This window comes from Balaenoptera acutorostrata, chromosome 1 (genome assembly GCF_949987535.1).
Source record: "Balaenoptera acutorostrata chromosome 1, mBalAcu1.1, whole genome shotgun sequence".
NCBI lineage: Eukaryota > Metazoa > Chordata > Mammalia > Artiodactyla > Balaenopteridae > Balaenoptera > Balaenoptera acutorostrata.
This window is the reverse complement of record NC_080064.1, coordinates 171,619,360-171,638,468: the sequence shown is the minus strand read 5'-3', so window position 1 is coordinate 171,638,468 and position 19,109 is coordinate 171,619,360. Positions and strand designations below refer to the sequence as shown.

The 19,109-nt window shown below is 32.5% G+C and overlaps 1 protein-coding gene across 16 annotated transcripts in view; it reads right to left on the bottom strand.

Annotated features, from left to right (window-relative positions):
* The window catches only part of CEP170 (centrosomal protein 170), a 146,779-nt gene that overhangs the window by 11,140 nt on the left and 116,530 nt on the right, over positions 1-19,109 (bottom strand). For 11 of the 16 annotated variants that reach the window (XM_057550061.1, XM_057550042.1, XM_057550056.1 and 8 more), the window contains 3 exons: positions 12,668-12,902; positions 3,354-3,531; positions 1,181-1,351 (listed from right to left, as the gene is read on the bottom strand). In XM_057550061.1, coding sequence (XP_057406044.1) covers positions 1,181-1,351; positions 3,354-3,531; positions 12,668-12,902 — 584 coding nt within the window. The remainder of the gene's footprint in view (positions 1-1,180; positions 1,352-3,353; positions 3,532-12,667; positions 12,903-19,109) is intronic. The other 5 variants (XM_057550071.1, XM_028166593.2, XM_057550108.1 and 2 more) reach the window with 2 other exon arrangements.

The following is a 19,109-nucleotide window of genomic DNA, read 5'->3' as shown; positions in this document are numbered from 1 at the left end:
TTTGTGGTTTGTTATAAAGAAACAGCTAACTGCTATAATCTACCTCTAGGTTTTTTCCATTGCAGCTCCCTGTCTCCCTCCGCCCAAGGTAAACAATGTCCTGAATCCCATTTATCATTCCCTTGCTTTCCTTTTTATATAATTTGTTAGATCTATTTCTGTCCTAAGTATATACTTTTATTTTATTAATTTGTGACAAAACACACTATAGACAATCTTTTGAGAATTACTTTTTTCATTTAATGTTCTATTGCTAAAATTCATCCACATTGTGGCATGTTGCTGTAGTTCATTTGTTTTGATTACTCCAATAAATTGTTCAATTTCTGCACATACTGGTTAATACATTCAATTTTCTTCAGATATAAACACTTAGACTGTTTCCAAGTTTTGTTACTGTCCACACTGGTATTATAAATATCCTTTTGCATGACTTTTGCTCTCAATGGGAAAGGGTATGCACTAGCAGCAAAACTACTAGATAATGGGCTGTGTTTATGCTCAACTTTAGGAAATAATGTCAAACTGTTTGCCAAAGTGACTGGACCAATTTAACCTCACTAGCAACAATAAGAAATCTTAGGTATCCACATCTTCCCCAACATTTAATATTTTAAGACTTTTATTTGTTGCCAATTGAATGAGTATAAAATAATCTCACTGCAGTCTTGGAAAAGTATTTCTCTGAACACTCATGAAGTTGAACATCTCTTCATAAGCCTTGGGTATTTTCAGTGAAATGCTGTGCATGTTATTTGCAGATTTTTCTATTGGGCTGTTTTTGCCTTTTTAAATTGATTGTAGGAGTTCTGATATATTCTGTATACTAATCCCTTGTTGCCTGTATGTTTCACATAGTCCTCTAACATACTCAAATTTATCAATCTTTTATTAAAGTCAAAACTTTTTGTGTCTTTTAAGAAATCATTCCCTACTGCAATGTTGAAAGATATTTACCTATATTTTACTAAAAAATTTTAAAGTTCTGCTTTTGCCCTTTAGGAACTAAATTCATTTGGAGTTAATTATTTGTACTTGATGTGATGTCAGGATGAAATTCCATTCTACCCATAAGGACAAGCACTTTTTTCCCAGCCCTATATATTGAATAGTTCTCATCTTTTTCCCACCAATGGGGCATGCCTCCTCTGCCATTTGTTAATGTTTATGGTTTACTCACTTCATCCCTGCTCCAGGTTCTCCGCCTTGTAATTGTTAAGTGATCAGGAGGCTCTGCTGGTTGAGGTCTTGGATCACTAGACCGACAGTTGTTTCCTTCTGGTGTTTTAGAATGAACTAATGGAGGGATCTTCCGGAAGTTGAGGCTTTCATCAAAAACACGATCAACTAACTAATAGGACAAAAGCAAATCCTTATGAGCACAGAGTAATTTGGAAAAATACAGATATTGCCATTATAGTTTTTATAATTAGACAGAAGTTATTCCATTCTCAGGTAGTAACAGAAACATGATATCTTCAATAAACCAATTACTTTCTTTTTATAAGCACTTCAAAGGTGTTTGTTTTATAAAATAAATGTTCATCTACATTGATTTTATTTTCAAAATCCAAAATATGTAACTATGTTAAATTTGATTCTTCCATGGATAAGGTTTCCCCTAAATGGAAAACACAGATGGTAAATAGAAAAAACTGAGCCATGTAGATGGACAAGGAGTTCATTTTACTCACATTGCCTTGCCCGTGTAAAATAATGTTTCTTTTTCTTTTAGTTTCCTATCTTGTTTTTTTCTTTTTTTCTCCCCAAATCCAGGTGCCAAATTTCTTCACAGATAATAAATAAATTGCAAATTATAATTAAGTTTACAAAAGAAAAAAAGTTTTTTTAATTCACAAAGTATTTTTTGGTCTTAGATAAACTTTTAGCTATGTTACAGAAATGACATATTCCAGTACAAATGATATACTGCCATCTACAGTGCAAACTATACACGTACAGTACAAAGTAGCTCAGGTTTACTGAAGAAGGAATAAACTCTAGTACAATAATAAGAAATAAAGCCAAAAGGAAAAAATGGAAGTCTACTCAATGAAATGTTTGAAAAATTTTACTGGGTCTGAGTGAATGTACAATCATGTTAGGTAAAATTTCGTTAGACAGCTGTGAAAATAATATCTTCATCATTTAAAATGTACCAGAAGAATTGTGTATGTCTTGCCACCAAGAGGATTCTTTTGTTCTTCACCAATAAGAATGATTTTTATATACATTTACAATTGATCACTGTGGTAACAAAACTCTACACAGGTTGATGAAACATCATTTACCAAATTAGACAACACATAAAGGGGAAAAAAAACAACCAAAAAATGACCATTAAAGAATAAGATTATAAATGTGACAAAAAGCAACTGAAGAAAATTTTAGTAGTACAGTTTACCAGAATTAAATTTGTGAAAAAGGCTAGCCATTTTTGGCTACTACTGAGAACATTATTTTATAAAATTAAGGGAGTGGAATGAATCATCAATATTACGGGCTGGCAAATTTTTTCTGTAAAGGGCCAGATAATAAATATTTTAGGCTTTGCAGCCATACAGCCTCTGTCTGACTACTCAATTCTGACGTTGTAGCATAAAACTGCCAGATGATAATTAAACAAATTAGTGTGGCTTTGTCCTAATAAAACTATAATTCATTTTTCAAAATGCCAATCTTTTGTTTGTATCTCTGCACCAAATCAAGAGAGCCAACATGGCCAGACTACATTATTTTTATATTATATGTTAAAGGCACCTTCTGGAGCCATGTAATGTACATGGTGGCCCCTGGAGTGGGAGGGCAGGAGGCCCTGGTTTTGGAAGGGCAATAGTCTATATATGCTAAATTACATTGCAGAGTTCACAAGAATGTTTCAAAACTGAATACACATATTTGAGTGTGTGTGTAGGTATATTTCAATTTTTGAAGAATCTTTGTGTATACATATGCATGTGTATATTCATCAACAGAATTATTTAAAGTCGTGAAAAGTGTAGAATTTTTCTCTTTCTTTGCTACTAGAGATAACTCCTAGTTAAGAAGCTATGTAAAATTTACAAAAACTTTATACAACTATTAATTATTTATACATTTACCAAATTTGGGTTTGCTTTTCAGATACCGTTTATTTTCATATTTTACAAAGTGCTTATTTTAAATAATTTTATAGCTTCATGCTAATAGTAGACAAAATGTTAGCCTTTACTAGTTTTGTTATAAAAACATAAAAGAAACTTGTTAAAGCAAAGTTGGAAAATGCAGAGCTTCATGCAAACAGGAAGGGTGGACGTAACTAAAATAAACTAAGCAAAAAGCTAAAAGCAAAAGAAATAAAGAAAAGAAAGAACCTTATGCATTTCTCCATGAAGATCTCCTACCTCTTCTCTAGTGTCTATGGCAGAGCCAGGGGTGGTGGCAGCAGTGCTTACTGTGGTACTAGGGGCAGTGCCTGATGAAGTCACTGAATCTATCTCTCCTGCTACATCGTTGATTTCCCGAGCAATGAGAGCAAGATCTTGGCTGATCCTGGCAATAATTTTAGAAAAGAAGTTTAATACTTTCAAATAACAGGTCTAGAAACAATCATTTTGATAGAATCAGTTACATAAATTGTATATTTAGTTAAAGATTTGTACTCAAAACTTAAGATTTTTTGGACATGCTATTAACTGTTTGATACTCAAAGTCTTAAACTTTAATTCCAAAAATTAATAAAACTAAATTGCACATCATCTACAAGTTGTCACTTTGAAAAATACATGTTAAACACCTGAAGTAGTGATATGTCTTTTAAAAATACACTGTTAATGTTAATGACTATACAGGAGTTCTTAAACTTGGGGGTGGTGAACAGAATTCAAGGAGTCCATGAACTTGAATGAGAAAAGCAATTACAACTTTATTTTTACTACTCTCCTACCTGAAACTTAGCATTTCTTTCAATTATAAATACAAGCAATAAACAACAGTGGCATTAGCAATACTGCTGATTTTTGTCAGCAAAATCACATTACAGTTGCTACAAGTACCTCAAAACACTTAGTCATCACTATTTCAAAATTACTGCAGTTCATTAAACCCAAGCAATAACATTCCATTTAGTATGTTAACAGAGAACCATATATTACTATATACCTTTAAAAATATTTTGATAACTGTATTTCAATATAATTGGATTTCTTTGTCATTCTAAGTATTTTACGTTTATGCATTCAGAAACATTCTTCTGAGAAGAGCTCCCTAAGCTTTCCCAGACGGCCCAAGGGGTGTACAGTACCAAGGTGAGGAACTGTGACACAGCATGGCATTTTACACCATATACCATACTTCACAGTATACAATATGTCATTTGAGGGTCACAAGGTAGAGGTAGAGCTTGTGAGGTAGAACTTATCTGATTATGAATAAAGACACATTTTCGGAGAAAATTACTGGCTTGCTCACGACCACAAAACTTAAAAGTAGCTAAGACAGGGCCAGATTCCAGGTTTAGAGCTTATTTCCATAAAGCCATTTATTTGTATTTTTAGCTACATGGATTGAAGAATTAAATAATTGTTATTGGTGATAAATGAACATTTTCTAAGTTATGCATCCACTGCACATGATCTCTATTTGGCTACTTCCACAGGGAAGGTTTTGGAATGACAGAATATTTGTAAAGTACCTGTTTTAAGATTCCCAACTCTAAAATCCAAAGCACAGTGTAACAGTTTTTTAACTTATGCAAAATGTGAGCTTGAAAGACTTTCAAGGAATGCAGTAATTGCATAAAAACTTAACTACAGATTTAAAAAGAAAAGCTATGTTGAAGCTTATGGCCCAACAGAAGCAATCTGTGGTCAATTCCTTTTTATTTACCAATAAATATTTACTGATCTGGCCACTGTGGTAGGCCCTAAGGGCTGCAATGGTGAATAAGCAGACAGGGTCCTCGGCTTCAGAAGCTTAGAATTATATTTTCAAATAATCAAAACCAATACTTACCATTATATTATGATCAAAACCATTATAAAGAAGCGTTATATTCACCAACTCTAATTCTTACAACCACCTTGTAAGAGAGGTATTAATCATCTTGTTTTGTAGATGAGGAAAATCAGCCTCAGGAGAGGTTATGCAACTATTTTTCGGTTAAGGTCACAAACAGTAAGTGGTGTAACCAGATCTTTCTATACATCACGCTATATCTCATATTACCATTCCACATATAATTTTTAAAAACTTGTTAACTGTTGATGTAATTCTTTTGAGAATGGGTGTAAACTGTTTCCTTAGATAAAATATTCCACTCTTGTAATTTCCTAAAATAAATGAACTAGGATGAGAAACAGAATAACCCAGTTTAATGAGATACGAAATAGACAACTTTTACTTATCTAACCATCTATTTTATTTTTAATGTTTTTTATGCAGACATTTGTACGATGAAGCTTCTGATATTTGTAGAAAGCAGTAATGAATTAATTAGAAAAAACACAAACAACAGCAATGTCAACATGTTATACAGTAAAAGCTGTACTACAATGAACTCTTAATGTATATACCACGTATACTGTTCAGTTAGTAGGCACCCAAAAAGCTTTCTTTTAATTTACAAGTATGTTGCATATATACCAGCTGTTTCTTTGCATGGCAATTCCTATCTTAAAGCTGACTCAATAATATAGACCATTAACTTAAATCTGCATTGCTTAAAAATCTTAGTACCTACTAAAACCAGTATTAGGAATTCTAAAAGACATATAAAATTATCAAGAAAAAACAAAGCCAAAGTTATGAATATCTTCAGAAATAACAGTTTTATGACTCAACAGAGAGTATGGATCTATTCATATGGTTGTTCAATCTAGGTTTACAAATTAATTCTGTAATACTTCTAGATTATATTTATTAGAATATTCTACAATAATGTAGTACTTTATATCTCTTGTATTCAGTGTTCTTTCTTTGATCTCCAAGTTTATAACCCCTGTTCTTATTCTCAATCTCCACCTCTATAAATCTGCTGAAGGAGGAAATTCTAAAATGAACAGACCTTTTATTTGGAGTTTTGCTTCCATTGGCTTCCTTTGCAATACCAATAAAAACTCAAGCCTTCTAATTAGAAAAATGGATAATTTTCATATTTAATTTTATTTTATTATAAAATATGGATAGGATAACAGTCCTTAAGGAAGGAAATATAGTTTCAGGGTTAAGTTCTATAACATCTGTGCTAATTTTGTCTACCTTAGTGTCAGAACAAATAATCCAATTTCAAAAATTTTGTAGAAATGAATATGCATTATTTGTAAAAAGGTGGGGTAACGAGGACATATTTTATGAAGTTTATGATTTTCTCAGGTGAACTCTCTCAGTAATGTCCCCTTTCTTATTTAAATCAATTAAAGGTTATTTTTCACTGAAGGGTTAAAAACAGGAGAAAATGTATTAATAATACGCTTTGGGTATACTGGAAGTTTAAAATATTGAAAATAAGAGTCCTTGTGAAATGCATGTCCTATTAAACATGCAATATTTGTAAGTGTGACCTAATAACCATGATAGAAACAAACTATCAGACTTTATTGATTTAAATTGCCAACATTAACACTCTTTTAGGTTTTAAATTAACTGAAAAGGAAAATATCTGTTTTATCTTTTTTATAGCATATTAAGTTTCAAAAGTTTTTATAGGTAAGTAGAGTTTCAAAGGATATACATATAAACCATGAGCATGAGATTGCCTTTGATATTACTGGAAAAAAGGAAGTGATGAGCTATTAAAGAAGTATACTAGCTTTAGAATCCTAACATTGAAGCAAATGATAACAAATCAAACCTCTTGTTATTTTAACACTGGATAAGAGATTATAACTGTAACTTTACTTAGCTTTTAAGAAATAATTTAGTCTACTTTTTAAATGACAGAAGTGATAAAAATATAAAATTAGTTTTAGGAGAGACATTCCAGAAAATCTTATGTTGAATTCTTTATAATAAATAATCAAAGAAGCCTAGCTCTCAAGAGGCATAAAGATTAACTCATATACTTGACCTAGCTAAAGACTATAGGGAAGTTTCACAAAAAAAGTTTCCTACTGATAAGGAAGATCTTATTCTTCTTTTGGTGGAAACTCTCAGTTATATTTATTATATGTTGATGGAATTTTGATGCAATATTACAAAAAACCTTAATGAAAGAATTATGGCAATCCACATCTATTGTGGGCATTCAATGAAAGCATGGAGAATTGGGAGAAATAGGTAATCTGAGCCACAAAAGACTGGCTTAGGTTGGGAGAGTAATGAATTGAAATTGGAAGCTCTTTCGGGTAGCCAAAGCAATTTAATGGCTGGCCCAAATAGAGGAATAAAGTATGTAGAATCTATTTCTGGCCATCAAAAGAGGTAGGAATTTAATTATATATTTTTTTAAAAAGTTACCTCTCATTTTCTTCAATGAAACTAAGTTTAAACGTGAGCTTAGCACCACAGATAAGTTATATTTACTTAAGTGTAGTCTTTAAACTTATGAATATGCTTCAACTAAACTGAGCAAGTCATGAAGAGGTAATGATAAGAAGATAACTTTGAAGGTCTTAGCACACTCTTGGCCGTCAATAAACAGTTCTTAAATAAATGAGAAAAATTAAAGAAACAACCACCGCCACCACCCCATGCCATTTCCCCCAGACACAAAGTCTTCAAGTTAAAAGAAGATGGTGTGAAGTCACCGGACAGGAAAATACTGCCCTTATTCAATGAGCAAGATTTGAGATAGCCAAAGTACATGCAAAGAGGTAGTATAAGGTACCCTCAGGTCAGAGAATATGATGAAGGCATAATATCTAGGAAACGCTGAAAAACTATACAGAAACTGAAGAATAACTGTCATTTGACAGTTATTCTGGGCAGATGTTTTGTTCCTACCCTTGCTATTTGGATCTGGCCTAGCCCAACAGAACAAACAGACACAGGCTGGACCTAGACTTTAGCTATTTTGAACCAATAAAGCTTAAAACTGACTGAACAGATGTACTTTATTCCTTGATAATGTAATTTTTACCTCTATGGTCTTTTCTCCAAAATAAAAAATACTTTAGTATTATTAAAGCTCACTTCCACACATATTCCCAAATATAGTATATCCTTTAACTGTATTGCCATTAAAAGACTTTTTAAACTAAAATAGATTGCTATGCATAGATGTTTCATTACATTACTTTATAGATTATAAGGAACCCCATACTACTTAATTCTGGCCACTAAATTAAACTGACTCTTACCAAAAAAATAAAACAAAAAAGCTTTTAGTAATGTATTAAAATTACAAGTATTTGGTTTTTCACCGTTAAGATTACCATACATTTGTAATTTTAATTGCAAATATTATTTAGGCTTGAAAAATATAAACCGTAGTTCTATTTTAAAATTTTAAAAAATGTATTTAATAGGTATTCTTATTTGAATTTCACTAATAAAAGTATTATATGTAAAAGACTTAGTAATAATAAAAGCCTTTTCCCTCTTGACATGAAGTGTCAGATGACTTCACTTTGGAGGCTATCAAATCAGGGAGTAGGACTCATTAGGTGGGTGTTCTGTGATACCTTTATTTAACAATCATTTCAATATTTAAAAAATAAAACAAACCACTTACATATCAGCGTTATTATTCTCAGGTAAAAAAGAACATTTTAAAATAATGTTTGGATTGAAAATGTGAACAAAACCTTGGTTGAGATTCTTAGGTGTCCTATTTGTATAGGGTAAGCCTAATAGAATATTTTATAAATTATAAGAATATAGCATTGATTCTGAAACTCCAATTACATCTGGAGTCATACAGAAAACGGAAAGCTCACAATTAAGTTCTAAATATAATCATATTTGAGTATACACACACACCACAGTTTTCTCTGCACTCCACTTAAATATAACATTTATTGATAGCTTACTATATATGTCAAGCACTAGGTTATGTACATGAATCAGTCTGTCAACTCTCTCAAGTTGGCACTACTGTTACATCCATTTTATGCATGAGATCACTAGAGCACAGTTACTTAACTTGTCAAGGGTCATACAGACCTTGTGGGTAGAGCTGGGTTTCAATCTAGAAGGCCTGATCCCAGAGTCCACGATTTTGATCATTCAGCTATACTGCATCCTTATAATTTAGGTTATACCTCCGAGTTCAACAGTATTCTAGGTTCACTCACCATTTCCTGGCAGTATCATCTATGACCACAGCTTCAAGTATTTTCTCTTTGACTTCCAAAACGATGATTCTAGCTCTCATCAGCTTCCTATGTTGCAGAGCCATATGCTTTCACATGGCTGCTCCTTAAGTACCTTAAAGTCAGTATGTCCAAAACGAAGCTTGTCTTCCTTCTTGTCTTTTGTCTTCCTTATTCTTACCAATATCCATTTGAACAACCATGGAGTCATGCTGGCAATCATCAAACGCTGTCAACTGTTACACGTCCATATCTCCACTTGTACCCTCACTACCACTATCTTGTCTCAGGTCTTCAATATCTTGCACATTAACTTCTAGAATAGATTACTAGTTTATCTCTAGGCTCTCTTCTCTCTCAAACAATTCTACAAAATGCCCTTCAGAGTTACCTTCTTTTAATATAGATCTTAAGTTACCTTCCTTTTCAAAAATCTTAAAGTTTCAACATACATAAAATAATGTGCACACTTCGTAGCTGGCATTCAAAGTCTCCTATTATTTAGCTGGCTCCGTATTATCTTCAATTTGGTCATCCATTAACTATATACCTTTACATCTTATACTTGGACAAACTTCATATTTTTTAAAACCTCTTCTGTCACTCTGCCTGTATCAACTGCACACAACACCTTTGCTTCTTTCCTCTGACTCTGAACTGAGGACATCCATGTCTAAGTCATCTTTACAGTTCACTCACGCTAAACACTACATTCTGCTCATAGGAGTTGCTTAGGAATTCTTTGTTGAGTGGACGGGGATTACACGCATATATACAATATATATAAAGAACTTATGCATATAAAAACTTGATCCAAAACAAAACTGCAGAGGTGTAAAGATGCAAGAGGATCTCACCTTTGCAAATAATACCTTCAATCAACATTAGGATAAAATATTATATTGCCTTTATGATTTAATCCTCTCCTATAACATATCTATAATGAACTGGTTGTTAAACCTTAAAATAAAATATTGTTAACTAGAACTCTCTCCTAAAAAATTTAATGTTACAGTGGAATGTGTAATAATGAATCTAAAACACTGAAATATCTTTAAGTGCATTGTGATTCAAATGAGAATTATGTAATCTTCCAGTATAATTTTTAGGTTAAATGTATTATATTTGATAATTTGTAAAGGTGGTATTATAGCTTTGTTTACCCTAAAATTCATAAAGGTATAATCTAAGAAATTCCTAAGGGAAGCAAATCTGTATCTGTGTTATAATGGAGAAACTGGGACAAGCGCTATCGAAAGCACATGTATCGGGGGTACCTGGAAAAAAGTTTCCTCTTTAAATTGAAAGACTAAATATATTGTATTTTGCTTATATTCTTTATATTCCAGATGGAATTTTTGTGCTTTAAGTTTAAACGAAGGTAAATAATTACTATGTACAGACTTACAAAGTGCTCGTTTAGTAATATAGCTCTAAAATCTAAGCAAATAGAGTATGACAAAGCATAAAACATTTTGTAATAAATTAAAATCATTATTGTGCTTTTCAAATAAAAGTATTTTTACCTATTACTCTTTAAAAAGTATTGCTCCAGCATGTGAGTTTTCTTAAGTGAAAGTGGTAGCCAATTTAAAGAAATAAAGCTATGTATTTCTCCATTCTATTTAGTATGTGATTCATAGTTATTTGAAAATAAATTTCCTCATATTAAGCAAACTTATCAGCGTCTTATAGGAACATTAAATATCAACATTAACTTTCTTTCCTTGCATACTTCCTTGCATCTTCCGCCCGCCTTTTTAAATTTCTTAATAAACAAAAAGAACTTTCTCTTGCTTTGAGATGTATGGCTGAAAAATATACCTTGAAAAATTAAATCCCAATAGCAAGTTTTATTAGCATAATGCTACTAAGAAACTGGAGGAAAAAGGCATGAAATCATTAGAGGTTAAATAGCCTAGCTTTAGAGTACTACTATAGATAATAAAATATACATAGACAAGGGTAATAAAATGCACATACTAACAAAATAAAACTAAGTGAAAATATAACAGACAGTTCTTATTCACTTTCCCCTTTGTATCATAATTCTTTTCTGTTTAGGGGCAGGGAAGTGGGTTTGGCCCAGAAGAAGGTGTTTAGGTGTCCTAGTTTGGGGTAGACAGCTTGAGACACAAAGCCTCCTAAGAAAAAGCAGAAAACTCTAGTTCCCCCAGGTACCCCTTGAGCTCACGTGGTGAGACTTCTGCATGGGAAGGAGAAAAATGATGAGACAAGAGCAAGGCCTGCTGTTGCCAGCTGTGCCCACAAGAAAAAATGTAGTGTCAAGATTCTCTCACTAACAGGAGTTTTGTGGGCCCATAATAATTCATGGATCCCAAAGCACATATATGCCTGTACTCTAATCAGAACCGGTTTACAATGCTTCAATAATTATTGTCATTTATATGGCCAAAAAACAATGTTTAAGCAGCGCAATGAGATTAGAAGGGCATGTTCTTTAAGAACTAAAAGCAATCACAAGTGAACAGTCATTAAAGACAAAAAAACCAAAAAACCAAAAAAACATTAAACTAATGAGCCAGAAAAAAACAATTCACAGAAGTCCACAGAGTAAAGAAAACAAAAGATGAACATCATAAAATCATCATAAAAGTTTTTTTAAAAAGCATTTATGAATTATTATAAATAAATTCTTTAATAAATGTTGTCAAGAATAAAACTTGAAGATTAGGGTCTTAAACTAAAGGCAGAAATAATTTTAGCATGTACACAGTGAAAATGTTTAGGTAACATGTGGCATACTGCCGTAAAATTTAATACCTTACAAACTTAAAAAACCCTTAACTACTATAGCATTTATTTGAGTAGAGCCTCTCTTTAATGTTCAACTACAATGTTATCAATTAAAAATCACATCTGCAGCATGAATTTTACTTTTTATTATGTAATCTTAAGGTTATTATAAATACATTTATTTAACATTCAAAATATTATTTTCATTTAATTATTAAAGGATTGTACTGACTGTATCTAATGAACTCACCAAAGTATGAGTAATAATCTGACTAACTCTAATTCTCCCCAGAGAACATTAGCAACATCTCTAAGAAGTACACTATTACCTCTTTGGAAGGTAAAAGGAAAGTAATCAAAAATTTAGCTGCACAATTCTCAATTATGTAGAGCTGATACTGACTACCTTTCAAAAATTATATTAATTCATCAGTATCTCTACTAGAAATAAGAAAGGGTGGTTTACCAAAATAAATTAATTCTACAACATGTAAGTAGCACTCACATTAAAAATACCATATTAAAAAAAAAAGGATAGACAGTAATACTACCAACAAAACTAAGTTCATAGTTATCTGTGGATTTCATTCCTTGGACTATTAGTACAAACCAAGTAAAAGCTAAACTTGTTATCAAGTTGGAACAATTTCAACTCTTAGAGATAACCCATTAAAACCAACCTGGCTATTTCTTCTCGATGAGCAGTCCAATCGCGGATGTAGTCTTCCTGTTCTTTTATCCGGTGTTTGAATGAAGAACTAGTAGGCATTGCTGACCCAGAGCTCTGCAATCGAGTCGTTTTCAGGGCTGGAGAAGTACGTAGACGGGTATGTTTAGGGGAATTACGGTTTGATCCAAATTCATCTTCTGAGGTGGAAGCATAATCAGTAGGAAAGCGCCTCCATCTTGAATTTACTAAATTAGTTTAATTATTAAAAAAAGAATTATTATGTTATCTTTTAAAAGAGATAAAATAAAAATCATGATTTCAAAAACACCATGAGAGCACACACAGCACAATTTTCAATAACTGATGTACACATACCTCACAAAAACCATAAGTCTACTACTCCTTAAAGATAGAAACATTATACTTTGGTGAATTAAAAACAATGACGAATTAAGAGGAATAGAAGGATCACATTTTCTGTAGCATGGTGAATAAACATTCAGATGAAAAATTCACTAATGACAAACAACTAAGCAAGCTCTATTCATAAATGTTTATTAACTCAGGTACTATTTAATTGCAAATATTTCTCATTTAAGTGACGATATGGATTTTTTTTAATGATAGCAACAACAACAACAGAAATAAAAATAAAGGAAAAGATTTCCTCATGCCACATGGACTTTCAACATGGAGATGGTAAAAACCCTCTTTTCCCAACATACAAATATGCATAATTCCTGCTGTGGAAATTATGCCTTATGGCAGGAAAAAAAAACATTACCTCTGTCATTCAACATCCTGTTATGCTATGATTGGAAAAAATCTTTTTACACGGTAAAAACACAACAAAGCATCCTCAGTACAACTGCTGCCTTGACACTGAAAGCATATGGTGAAAGCAGACAATGGCAATAAAACCTACAAGCCATTCTCACAACCACTGACATTTATGGCACAGAAGATACTGACAATAGTCACATTAAAGAAAGTGGCAATCACTTTCTTATTTAAGGTTAGTAAAGATTTAAAAAATGGTTTTGCTGACACATTTGAAAATCAGAAGACAAATTAATGCAGACAGATCACTACTACTGTTAATATAAGAATCAAACATAAAGTGTGAAGCATAAAGAGGTAAAAAACAGGGAGATAACGGCTAATTCATGGTAAACTTCAAAAGGGCAGGAATTATGCCTATTTAAGCCACTAACATGTACCTAGCACTTAGCAGAGTGTCCGGCTAACAAATGTTTAATAAATAGTTTTGAATAAATGAATTAATTCCTAGATACTGACCATTTCCTTTTCTCAGATTAGAAAAAACTAGTAAAAAGCATGAGATGGGGCTTCCCTGGTGGTGCAGTGGTTGAGAATCTGCCTGCCAATGCAGGGGACACGGGTTCGAGCCCTGGTCTGGGAAGATCCCACATGCCGCCGAGCAACTAGGCCCGTGAGCCACAACTACTGAGCCTGCGCGTCTGGAGCCTGTGCTCCGCAAGGGGAGAGGCCGTGACAGTGAGAGGCCCGCGCACTGCAATGAAGAGTGGCCCCCGCTCGCCGCAATTGGAGAAAGCCCTCGCACAGAAACGAAGACCCAACACAGCCAAAAATAAATAAATAAATTAATTAAAAAAAAAAAAAAAAAAAAAAGCATGAGATGTTTTTGGTGGCTAAAGTGATAAAACCTTAGCTCCTGCTATAAGTTCCAACTGCTATTAATATTAGAAGAGTTTTACCTCTCTCTCTCTCTTTTAAAACAGAAACTGCCTCTAGGCTGTGTAGGTTTGTGAAGTCTAGAATTCCTTCATACTACTCCACTAGAATTTTATGCCTTTCCGGTCTTTTCCTCCCCTAACTACATTTTTGCCTGGGGCTCTGTAAGGCTGAGTTGGCTCTCAAATAAAATTGATACACACTGCCCCCAGAACTGCTTTAAGAACAGAGAAAAAGAAATCTGTAATCAGGACTACATCATAAATCAGAGCCTACCCATTTGTCTGGATTCAAACTCCTATTTGACAGAATGAAGATAGGCAGAAACTTCACGGCTTTCTGTAAAAGTGTACGAAATACATATATGGAACTCCAGGTAATTAATCATAGAGTTTTTTGAAGGGGGTAATAAATATAATTTCTGATTTTAACATTATAATTCATTAACATAAATATTACTTTTACCATGGTGGAAATTTACTCATTTCTAGACATTTGAAAACTCCTTAAGTTGAACTGACCCTGAGACGTGAAAACAATTTTAGGAAAAGTTAAGGAACAAGAACAAAGAAGTTTTTTTAAAAAACAGAAATAATGGCAAGGCAATTAGATATATGGCAAACAAATCTGTACTTTTTAATAAAGGCATTTCATTAAATGATAAATGCTTTTTATTTTGCTATCCTAGAATATGATTCATAAAAGGAAATTCATAAATAAAAAAAGATTATTTGTTAGACTAAAGTTCCTGATTTTTGATGTGGAAACTATGTAACCATACCTAAAACTGAAAATTGGAGAGAAGACAAAACCAATAACAAAGAGTTTTAATAAACTGCAGAAGATATGAAAACATAAGCAGGTATTATGGAACTCAGGTAGTTAATGTAGAGGTAATTTAGAGAGAATGGCATCAACGGCTGATAGATTTCATGAGTGGCAGAGCGCATGAAAGCAGAATGAGAAAGTGAGAACCAAGTGCTAAATGTCAGGAGACAATGTATAAGTTGAGCCACATTAGAATTTAATTTTAACAGTCTAAGTCTTGAGGTCAGAGAATCATTACATTTTGGAGAAAAGAATAAAAGAGAAACTTCTTTTTCAAATGAAATTCATAAACTTTCCACCTATTTTTATAGGTCTATCTAGAATCCAGTAAGAATACTGAAGCTTCTAATAATAACTTTTAAAGGGGGAGAGGCAATATGGGGGCCTGGTGGGAGGCACAAACTATTGGGTATAAGATGGGCTCAAGGATGTATTATTATACAACATGGGGAATATAGCCAATATTTTGTAATAACTGTAAGTGAAAAGTAACCTTTAAAATTATATTAAAAATTTAAAAATAATGGAAGGAAGGAAGGGAGGGAGGGAGGGAGGGAGGAATGAAGGAAAATAAAAAGAAAAGCAACCAAAAGAACAAAGCATATTTTAAAACCTGAAAAGTAACATATTTAGGTTTGTTCTCCTGAAATTGAGAGATAAAATAAGTAGGACATAGCAGAAAATGAAAATATGATTAATAAGTCTTTGAACAATTAAAGGTTATCTTTACCAATGGAAAGCATATCATACATGGTGTGCTATGAAGCAAAGCTCGAGTTAACCTCTGGACAAAACTTGGCTTGTGTAACAACAGCAAAGTGTAGAACTGAGAAGTGAAATGATGACTACTGGTGAAAAAGGGACTGGGAAAGGGAGTTTAAAGCCAGGACCTCTGACCTGTTATTTGTCGAAGAACTTCTCTAAAGGGACTGGGAAAGGGAGTTTAAAGCCAGGACCTCTGATCTGTTACTTGTCGAAGAACTTCTCTCAATACCTTTGCGTTCTTAATCTTTGCTTCCAAACTGTAGCATCAATACATTTTATCTGAAGAAAACTCCCTATAATCTGCTAGCTATTGCAGAGCAAACTTCAAGTAAAAATGTTTTTAACTTTCCCCAGTGCCTTCTTATTTCATAGAATTTTAGAATAAAATGACCTTAGACATTAGATAGTCCAAATTCTTGTATAGATAAAAATCAGGCCTAGAAAGGTCTTGCATTGCTTAAATCAAAGTTTAAGCCAGGTCTACTGACTTCCAGAGTGCAAAATTCGTTCCAAGTGCTTTACAAAAAATAAATATTTTATATTTTTAAAAAAAAACATTTCAAGTTAGACTAATTAAAAAAAAAGACATCCTAGACTTCTCATAGAATGACTGTTTTTGTGATTTTTTTTTTTTTTTACCAGTGCTGAAAAATTTTTTTACTTTTTTCTTGAATTTCATCCTGCTTAGGTAAAATCATTTAGAGAATCAAATGTAATTTTATATCATTAGGCTTATTTCATACATTGGTACTAATAAGGCATTTCAGATAAATCCTTAAATTGAAAATTTGTATTGAAGGTATCTGAAATGCCAATCTCTAAGAAGCTTCTTGGGTTGATGAAGTGCTAGACAGCACATATAATAAAATGAGAAAAAGTTCTAAGATGGGCTTAATTTTGTAGCTAACCTGAAAATTATTTTAGTTACATTATTTAAAAAGACTTTAGTTATAAAATTATGCAACACTCCCTCTTGTGGAAGTAATAAACTACTACATTTCACTAAGAAAACATACTATCTATGATGTATAAATAACTTAAAAAGGGAAAAAGAGTTATTTGGATCATTTATCTGTGACTGTTTTGATTTCTTTTACTGTTAACCAAAACTCTGTTGACATCAAAACACATCCACATCTATAGATGTAACAAATACATTTCAGAAAACAAACATTGCATCTTCATACTTATATCAGAATATTTTTGTGGGAAATTAAGCCACAAACATGTTTTACATGTATATTTATAAGCAAGTAGCAGTAAGACCATTTGAGGGAAAAAATCCCTGACAGTGTTCTGTATTAGCCTTTGACCTGAGAAAAAATAACTCAAGCCATGCATGCCCAACTTTTAACTCCTACCACCTATAAATTTTGAGGATTATAATAAAAGTGGGAAAGCAAATGGTCTAAAAAAATTCTAAGGATGTTAACATGATTTTAAAAATTTTTAGAATGTGTACTTAAAACATAATGAAAACCAACTGCTTTATTTTGATAATTCAGGGTGCTAAGTTTTAAATGTATCGTATGAAAATAAATCTGGATATTTTAATATAACTTCATACTGAAGGATCATTGAAGAAATTTTGGTGGTGTGGGGGGAAACTAAACTCCTAAAAACAAATTACATCAGAATTAAAGAAGCATAAAAGAAACCTTCCTCTTAATTTTGCTAAATCCGAGATTTCCATGCTTCTATTTTTATCACGTATATTTCTTTGAAAAGCTTTTTTTAACATAGGTTAAAATACAGAATTTGAAGCTTTATAGAATTGTTTTTACATATGACAATTTGGACATCACAGGCTCTAAGTTCAGATATTTCTAAGATCTTTGAAGTTTATAGTGTGAATAGCAACACTGACAAGTATGGTTTCACATTCTTTTAAATCATATTTCAAAAGCTATGAATTTTTATTTTCTTTTTCCATTCAAGATTTATAATTATATTAAGTAGAAATGTCATAATATCAAAGACACCTCAATTAGGAAAATCAAAAAAGTATGTTTGTTTGTTTTAATTTTTACTACCTACCACATGTAACTATTTTAGTATGTTACCCTGACTGAAAGACCCTGGTCATTGTCCTAGATAGGATATAAAACTGTAAATGGGCATCTTGAGAGAATCTGAATATATAATCCTGGATCACAATGTGGCTTCAGGCTCAATAAGGTGGAAAAGAGAACATGAACTTGGTAAAACATCATAATTACAAAGATTATGGTGAACAATACCAAAATCTTTATACTGTATATTGGCCTTATATATATTCATGATAATAATCCAATAGAGTCCAGCTGTCCTCTGGAAGCTTGCACACAAGTAGAGACTATTTCTCAGAGCTAGACTGGTTGTGGTCAAAAAAGCAATAGGTTGGGAATTAAAAGCCTTGGATTCTCAACCTGTTCTTGCTATATATATCTATGTGACCAGGGCAGGTTATTCCATCTCTTGGCCTTAGTTCCCTAAACTGAATAACCCCTTGAACTATTAAATTCCATGACTCTAATTATTTAATATACTGCTAGTAAGTATGGAGAAGGCCAAGATCACACACGTCAGTTTGCCCTAGGAAATTTCATTAAGCAATTCAAGGTACTTTTTGGACACAGAAAGATGTTTATCAAGTTCTGTATTCAAAGAAGCAAGAAACAAAATATATCTTTAAAGATATATATATACACACACACACACACACACACACACACACACACATATATGGCATCTTACAGCTGTTTCTTAGACTTGCTGAAGTAATCATATTTGGTTTGCATCTCAAATAAGCCCCTCTGGTAAACACTGAGGAATAAAATCAGATCACTCATGTGTTAAGAGCTAGATAACTAGTACCGAAGGAAGAGTTACCAAGAGTTTCATGCTACTTGGTAACATACAACTTACGTCACAGCTTACGTTAAGACAGGAGAATACTTAAACATTTTTATGTACTTAAATAGACATGAGGTGAAGAAACAAGCAATGTGGCAGAAGAAATCTGGTAAGAGTACACACCATAGAATGCAGCAAAGGAACTGTGAACTGAAGAAGCAGAGCCACATGGAACAACAGATAACAACACTGGGGAAACATAAATCAAGTGAGAGTACTTTTAAAATACTTGGCAACAAACCCATGAA